The sequence below is a fragment of the Chelonoidis abingdonii genome, chromosome 16, assembly GCF_003597395.2.
Source record: "Chelonoidis abingdonii isolate Lonesome George chromosome 16, CheloAbing_2.0, whole genome shotgun sequence".
Lineage (NCBI taxonomy): Eukaryota > Metazoa > Chordata > Testudines > Testudinidae > Chelonoidis > Chelonoidis abingdonii.
In genome coordinates, this window is record NC_133784.1 from 13841362 (window position 1) to 13849922 (window position 8561).

The 8561-nt window shown below is 48.4% G+C and overlaps 1 protein-coding gene across 1 annotated transcript in view; it reads left to right on the plus strand.

Moving 5' to 3' along the window:
- PKD2L1 (polycystin 2 like 1, transient receptor potential cation channel) overlaps positions 1 to 5786 on the plus strand; it is a 29295-nt gene extending 23509 nt beyond the window's left edge. Inside the window, exons 11-15 of the mRNA XM_032778261.2 lie at positions 67 to 188; positions 1761 to 1878; positions 2130 to 2266; positions 3277 to 3424; positions 4082 to 5786. Coding sequence (XP_032634152.1) covers positions 67 to 188; positions 1761 to 1878; positions 2130 to 2266; positions 3277 to 3424; positions 4082 to 4300 — 744 coding nt within the window. The 3' untranslated portion in view covers positions 4301 to 5786. The remainder of the gene's footprint in view (positions 1 to 66; positions 189 to 1760; positions 1879 to 2129; positions 2267 to 3276; positions 3425 to 4081) is intronic.
- Positions 5787 to 8561: the final 2775 nt, after the last annotated feature.

Here is an 8561-nt window from a genome sequence, read left to right on the forward strand (position 1 = left end):
TATCTCAGCTTTGCTTCTGTCTGCCCTGCATCTCCATTAAACCTCCATGGGCATCTCTGACCCCAGGGCTACCACAAGACGCTGATGAGGCTGAAGTTGAAGAAAGAGCGGATTTCAGACGTTCAGAAGGCTCTCCAGAATGGGACAAAGGAGCTAGAGTTTGAGGATTTTAAGAACAGTTTGAAAGAGTAAGTTGGTCAGTTACAGGGCCCCAATTTCCCAGAACGACTCTACTTCACTCGTTGCGAGCTTCTTCTAACATTCATTACATTTCTGCTGCAAAGCTCAGACGGGCCCTTCCTTTGGTCTTTCTAAACCCTAGCCATTTCTGGGCCAGATCCCTGTCCAGTGTAAATCAACGTAGCTCCATTGCCGTCCCTGGAGCTGCACTGATTCAGTCTGGCTGCAGATCCAGCCCTAACTACTAGGCAATGCAGAGTGATGACTCCAGAAGCTAGCTGGGCTGTGCTGTGGTGCATGGGCCAGCTCTGTATCTGAGAGATGATTGGGTTCTGTCTGTGCCCTGTGCCTTTCCAAGCAGAGGAGTATCCCTGCCTGCTGGGGAGTGGGGTGAGGTGGTGGAAGGCAGCTGCTGCATTGTGTGTCAGTTCACAAGCAGAACGTTATAAAGTGTGGCACAGTCTCTTTCTCATGGGCTCTTTACATTTGTTCTTTCTTTGTTGTTTTCCTTAATGTGCAGTAAATCTAGGCAGAGAGCGACCTATTGCATCTTTTATGTACAGGAAACATAACAGCTTTCACATGAGCCCATATCCACTACCACCTCCCCTTGCTCCTCAGCCAGCATGGCAGCTAATTCCAGCTTGCCATGCTGGTTTTCAGTGTCGTCTATGTGGACCATCTCAACCTGATCTGCCCAACCTTCTAGCCACCTCTTCCCCCACCCACTCACCTGGCTTCTCCAGCCTCGGCTTCCCCCGACTCTCCACATTGCCTTGATCTGTCCCCCCAACTGGAGCTCACTCTGCTACGCCCATTAATTATTACCTCACTACTGCCCTTTAATTAACCTGATGAATTTAGACTCCAAGCACTTCAGCCTTTTCCCCATGAAGCAGTTAGCTCACTTCCGGGCACTGGAAAAGTCCAGCATTAAATTCTCACCAGCAAACCCTTCCTCTCCCCCTCCATTTAAAGCTGCATAATAAATGGAATTTTGCTGCCATTCTCATTCCTGTTTCGCTGACGTTGGGTTGTGGCTCTTGTTTGAGCTGTGCAAATAATGGATTTTTCAGCTTACGGGCAGGTCTGAAAAACAGGGGCAGGTGATTGTTTTGGGTTGACCCAAAACTTCAAATTTTTGAGCAAATCAGAAGGTTGAAGAAAATTTGGCTTGGATTTCATATTTTTACATTTTAAAAAAAAACCTATAAAATGTGAAGATTTCCAAACAGTCATTTTGACCCCCCAAAATCAAAAAGTTTCATCTGGAAAAATGTCAAAACAAAACACTGCAACTTTTTCAGATTTTTTTTCCCCACCACAATTTGGCAAAACAGACATGACTTCTTGAAATGTTTTGGGTGTTGTCAAATCTGCGTTTTTTTGCCAAATAAAAAAAAGTTCCTGACATAAAATGTCACCCAGCTCTGGTTCTTCTAACCTGCATTTACCCACAATGCACTGCTCTTATCCCAAGGCAGGTACCCCAGTGACACTCCCTGGTTAGAATCTAGTAACATACTGAACTGCTCTGCCTTGTGTCTTCTTGGGTCCATTCTCTTTGCATCCTGTCTTAGGCTGGGTCATGCCGAGCATGAGATCACAGCAGCCTTTTCGAGATTTGACAAAGATGGTAACCAGGTCCTTGATGAAGAGGAACAGAAGCGAATGAGGCATGACCTAGAGGAGAAAAGGGTAAAGGATGGGGGTGTGGGCTGAAAAGGGAACCCTTTTTTGACACCGTTCAATCTCCAAAATTCCTTGGGTCCTGATCCTGGGGCAGGCATGTCAAATAAGTGGGTGCCATGTCTGCATCTCTGCATACACCGCAAGGGAAGATGAGTTTTTGACAGCCTGTGTTGTTAGGTATTAAATATGCCTTGGTAAGTCTGGCCAGAACTACATCCAGCTTTCCATATGTGTATGTTTCTCTCTCTGTCCTCTAGGTTGCTTTGAATGCAGAGATTGAAAACTTGGGCAAATCCTACGGTGATAACAACCTGGATGAGAATCTGACCCTTGCGGATGCAAAGAACAATCATGCCAATAAGTCCACCTGCGTATCTGAGGAAGAATTCCAAATGTGGGTCACTGCTGATGCTAGTCCAGTATCTGAAAGCAAAGGGCTTGATTTCCTGCTGCTCTGCCCTGGCATGGAGCCACATCCACCTGTGCCTCACGGGTGTGAAACCTTTCCAGCATGACCTGGCCATGTTGTTCCCCCACTGCGCACAGAAAGGCCAGGCCACATCCAGCCCCTTTTGTAATTTCGTGGCACGTGTCTGAAATAATCTCTCCATCTGCTGCTGCAAGGGCGGGGCGGGGGTCATGCTACAGACCCAGGTCAGAGGGTGGAATGGGCACCCTCACCCAGTGCAGCAGGAAGGATTTGTGTAGGAATGACCCTGATTTACACCAGCTGAGGATCTGGCCCTTATTCTCCAGGCATGAGGATGTAGGCAGGGCAGGACTATTTCTCCCAAAGAGGGAGCACAGTCTAAGGCTTAACGCATAGCACGAGGAGTCCGGAGATCCTGGTTCTGCCACAGCAGGCAGGATCAAGACGGAGGGATAGCTTAGTGGCTTGAGCATTGGCCTGCTAAACCCAGGGGTGTGAGTTCAGCCCTTGAGGGGGGCATTTAGTGATCTAGGGCAAAAATCTGTCTGGGGATTGGTCCTGCTTTGAGCAAGGGGTTGGACTAGACGATCTCCTGAGGTCCCTTCCAACCCTGGTATTCTGTGGTCCTGGGCCAGGCATGTAGGGCCATACTGAGACAGAGGTTGGAGCAGGACAAGGCCGCTCTGGGAGACTCATCTAACCATGGGGGGAAATAGCTTTGCCCCATCCACATTACCTGGCCAATGGTTAACCTGCTTGGGACATAATTTGTCTTAAGCATGATCATTAACCACAGCTGAAAGCATAGCCCCAGAGCCTCAGCTGGTATCTATCAGCAGAGCTTCATCGACTGGGCTGAAGCTCTGCTAGATGACACCCATGGGGGATCTGGCCAGGCTCTGTATGTTCTCTGCTGCTGACCCTGTCCTGTGTCATAGGGGAAGGTTTACAAGGGCTCGTGATCTCTTCCACAGCCTCCTGCGACGGGTCCTGCAGCTGGAGCACTTGATTGGCAGCATCGTGTCCAAGATTGATTCAGTGGTGAGCAAGCTGGAGGCACTGGAGAGAAACAAACTGCAGAGGAAAGACCTGGTGGGCAAGCTGCTCGACAACATCAGCAAGGTCAGTTGTCTTCAGACAGACACCACAGCAAGCTGCCTGGCAAGCAGGCCATGTCCCCATCCAACTGGCCTGGGGGGTCTCTCCCTGCCTGAATGCATTGGGTCAGTTAGCGGCTTGTCTTCCAGGCCCTGCTCCTATAGCAGTGCTCAGTGCTTTGAAAGAACAAGCCCTTTGCATTAAGGGTCGATGTGACACCAAACCTCTTCCCTGCAGTGTTCCAACCCTAATGCTCAGACCACATCCACTAGTGGCACCTGGCCCATTAATTATCACCTGTATACAGACCTCTCTCCACGGCGGAACACTTTCAGAACTACTGCCAAACCCACAAAGGACTCTCAGCATGGCCATGTGAACACAGCTGCTGGGAATGCTCCAGTGAATAGACATTTGCCTGAGCATTCCCTTGGAACATTCTTGCAAACATTTTGCAGAAAGGAATTGCACACCTTTAAAAAAGACTCCGATGAGTCTAATCTGCAAGCCCTTGGTGGCCCATGGAAGGTATATGGGGCTTGGACAGGAGACTCCAATAAAAGCGCGCAGCCCAACCAGTGCATGGCCCAGGTTCTCTCCAACTGTGGTGATGGAGCCTTTGGTAGTGTTCTTGGTAAATTGTTGACAGTGCAAACCTCCATTTCTTCCCCTCTGTAACAGGAGGAACAGCCCAGGCAGGAAGAACTGCTCCAGCGGAACCTAGACCCGCTGGTGAAGGAAAACCAAGAAGGCTGGGAGACAAAGCACATGCTGGGAAGCAACCTCAGTGGGAGCTCTCCCCAAAATGGTAACAGCATCTACCCCAACCTGCCCAAGTTGGGGTTACCGGGCTCTCAGGCGCCTAAGAACACCCGGCCTCAGTCTAACATGCACTTCTGACACCCATCGGAATGCTCCCATCCCACCTTGGATCCCAGGGTATTAAGTCAGTCTCAGCTGATTCTCTGTTGTTAGACTAGCCACAAAAAAGACAGACTATAACAGAGATGTCTGTCTCAGCTGATCCCGTGCAGAATCATGGATGTTATTGTTTTTTATTTGCCAAGTTGTGTAACACCATAGATCTAGAACTCCAGGTTCAAATGCCTCTGGGCTTCAAGGAAGTGTTCAGACCTGGATCCAGACTGTGCTGCTGGCTCCTATATCTCTAAATGGGCTGAACTTGTCCTGTCCCCCACCCTCCATCTCCCCAAGATCTGAACACCCCAGAGCACTGAGGAAAATTTGGATCCAGAGTGGATCTTTGCAGTTCACACTCTCTCTCTCTCTCTCTCACACACACACACACAGAGTCATTTACAGGTTACAGTTATGGGGGGCTGCTAAACAAGGTGGAATATATGTGTTGCAAAGAGAAACATGCTAATTAACCTCAGGCCCGCCAACAGCAATCCTAGGCCCCAGGGCAGAACAGTCATTGGGCCCCCTAGAAAGGTCCACCTGACATTTGGGCGGTGCTGTGCCTGCACTGGCTGATGCCCAGCAAGCTGCTGGGCACACTCTTCTGGCACAGCCAGGGCTTCTACATGTCTGCCTGGCTGCCTTCGCTGCTGCCGGTACCACCTCACACGTGCTTAGGAGCCTTGTGGCCGCCTGGGTGATTTTAAAGGGGCCCAGGGCTCCTGACCGTGGCTATTGCAGTAGTGGCGGCGGTCAGGGGCCTCAGTGCCCTTTTAAATTGCCTGGGGCCCTGACCAGTTGCCTTCTTTGCTTCTCCCTACCCCTTCTCCCCCACGTCCCAGCCTGTGGGCCTGGTTAACCTTGTTCATCACTTCTACTTTTCCTCCGTGCCTCATGGTGGTAGCCATGCCTTCACCCCCTCACTCAGCAGGCACAGAGCTGAGCTGAGAGGCATCTGGGCTGAAAGGAGGAGCTCTGAGGCATAGGTGGACATTGGTTGTGTTTCTGAAGACAGCTTTGAAAGTGGGCACGGGGGGAGGATTGCAGGGGTTGCACACAGTCGAGCAGGGTCGCTGAGGGGCACCTTTAAGCAATTTCTTACCAAAGCTGCTGTTCCCAGAATCTGACAGCTCCCCCCGCCCCGGTTTCTTTCAGATCACTTTAAGCACCAGCTGAAGGAGACCTATGGCTGGGCCATTAGCATGGTTTCCAACTCCTCTGTTAACGCTAGAATTCCCACCGTTTCCCAAAATTGCAGATTGTGAAATTTTCAGGGCACCAGCCATCTAGCTGTGAAATAATGACATTTCCCCTGGGTTTTGCCATGGAAGCAGTTTTGCCTGAAGTTGGACTGAGAATGGCCATCCAGTGGAAATGTGGTGACAACAGGCCCATTGACAGCATTTCGGCGCAGTGTGAAAATGCCCCTATTCTGAGCATTTTACACCTGTCTTGAGACTATTTTACACCCCTTCCTCCCCTCCCCCCCGGAGTTGATGCCACCAACTATTGATGCTGGGCCAGATTCTCAGCTGGTGTGAAGTGGCAGTGAACTCAATGGGGATATGCTCATTTACACCAATTGAGAATCCAGCTGCTCCTACATTCCAGATCGTCCATTTCGTTATTTTGTATGTTTCTGGTCACAGCAGTAAACTCTGACACCAGCAATTAAATAGCTTTGATAAGTAACATTGCAGGAGATTGTTCAGTGAAATTAGCCAGTATGAGATTTTAGATTTCAGTTATTTTAACTTACATTTTATATAGTAACTGTCATCCCAAAGTTCTCTACTGATTTGTTTACCTATATGCAATATAAAGAAATCGCTTCACCCACCACTGAAATGCACCTCTGGTGTGGAAGATGGCAGTTGCATAGTAGCAGTACTATATAAAAGTTCAGGACAGGAATAAAGGGATTTGAAATATGATCATCACAAACGCATCACAAAGGGGTAAACTGTATTAAACTCAAATGTCTTCTTAAATCTGTGTATAAAAATGGTGGTGTTAGACCATGGTTACCCATTCACTGCAGGCTGTAATATTTATCACACTCTGAAGTTATTCTTCACTTATTAAAGTGCAAAGGGACCATGTCAGGGAATTAGAATTTCCCAGGATAAGAAATGTAACAGAGATCCTCTGTAAACTCTAATAACACAATGATACAGGTGCCTCTTTCAAACAGCAACTCTAATAACAAAAGCAGCATCCTAAATGTTTGAGAACAAGAACTCAAAGCTTTGGCAAAACCACAGAGGTCCAGCTGGAGTGATGTGTGCACAGCAGCAGATCCTACAGACTTTTGTAAATACACGTTTTACAGCTGGGTTTCGTTGCTCAGATCAGTAGCTGACTGGGAGTGTGAAGGCTTAATTGTAACAAAAATGGTTCTATTTTTTAAAAGATCTTTTTCGGCTGCCTGTCATCTCTTGAGTTCAGGCTCCTGGGTTAGCCCCTGAACTGATTTTCCTGCATGCAATTCAAGCACGTGTGGGGCAGCATTTGCTGCCAGAGCTGGGGAGATATCCCAAACACCTAAAGCCAAGCAGTCCATTTTGAGGCTCTGATCTTGCCCCAGTGAGAATTATGTCATCAGCTTCTGTGGAAGCAGGACTTGGTCCCAAGTGAGGGAAATGGAGGATCCTGAACTCAGCTCTTGCAGGAACGTAAGGGAAGAACAGATTTTCCAAGGTCTTTTTCTGTAAAGTTGTATGTTTCTCATTCTTGGTTTATACATTTCTTGTTCTCCTTGGTGTGTGTTTGAATGCTTTTCCGTTCACCTTCCAGGATGGTTTAATTCAGATGCATTAGGATGGGAATTCATTGCAGGGGAAATTCACCCAGCAGGGATGGAGAAGACTTCTCAGTGCAGCAAAGCAGCCATGGCTCCACTGCACTGGGAAGTTGGGGAGAGAAACTCTACACTCACCCTGTGATAGAGCTGGCTCCACAACAGCTGCCACAGAGTGAGGGGTTGGGAGCAGGATCATGGCATGGCCAGCGGATCCAAAATCTCACAGGTCACTGGTCCCAAATCCCAGGCTCAGGATATGTGTGGGGATCTTGGCTCCTATTTCAACCCAGGAGTGGAGTCATGACCCCAATAGGGCTGCAAGGGTTCCCTGTGCCCCACCTGTAGACTGGAAGGTGGATGCCTTTTTCCCTTCACCCCATGTAACTCGTAGCAGAAAGGCTGCTTCTCTGGCCTTGTGCTGTGGTTCTGGGTGTGTGAATTTCACCCACGATGTAAAGCAATTCCTGTAGCTAGTGTGTCTGCATCGATGCATTTTCTGTTCCCTGTATGACTCCATGCAATCATCTCTTGTATGTGCCTTTGCTGAACATGTAATCATGTATGTGACACATATGATAAACATTTCTCAAAGATGATCGTGTCCTAGGCTACAACGGATCAAACCTATTGCGCATCCCCTCCAGTGTCCTTCCCAGCACCTGTTTGTGTTTGATGTGTAGACTATATCTGCTGACCAGCTGAGAAATAACATAAATTAATTGCACTGAATGGCAGAATCATTCCTGCTATATTTTAAAATGTGGTATTTTTTGGCCTTCTGTCATAGCAGGAGGTGACAACACTGCTTGTGTGATAGAGGCAGCATGGAGCGAAGGGGGTTTTCCCGCACAGGCTGTGCATGGCCTTATATCTCAGAATCTACAAAGCTGGCTTCGTGGCTGCAGCACATGGTTTGTTGTACCTAATTATTAAGGAGATGGCCATGCATCAAGCCTGTGAAAATAACCAGTTAGGTGGTTCAAAAAAGGGTTTAAATAAAGGCTGCTCTGATGAGATGTCCTTATCCAGAATGTCTCTCCTTCCTTCAGAGACAGTACGGGCTGTCTCTGGATCAGTGCTTTGCAGGTCTCCCACTCTAGGGACTGTGCAAGGCCCTAGGAGGAAAGTCACCAGAGTCCACAGTAGCATGACACACATTTTTCAGTGTTGTTGTAGCTATGTTGGTCTCAGGCTATTAGAGAGACAAGGTGGGTGAGGTAATATCTCTTATTAGACTAATGGGGGGCAGGAATCAGCATTCACATGGCATTCCCCATCAGTACCTGGCCCCGGGCTAGGGAAGCTAATGATCCAAACAGCAGCCCAAATTCAGTGATGAATCCTGATCACACACCACCTGAGGCACCTTGTGCATATGCTAAGAAGATTGGACCAACTTCTGTTTGTGAGAGAGAGAAGCTTTCAAGAGCTCGTCTT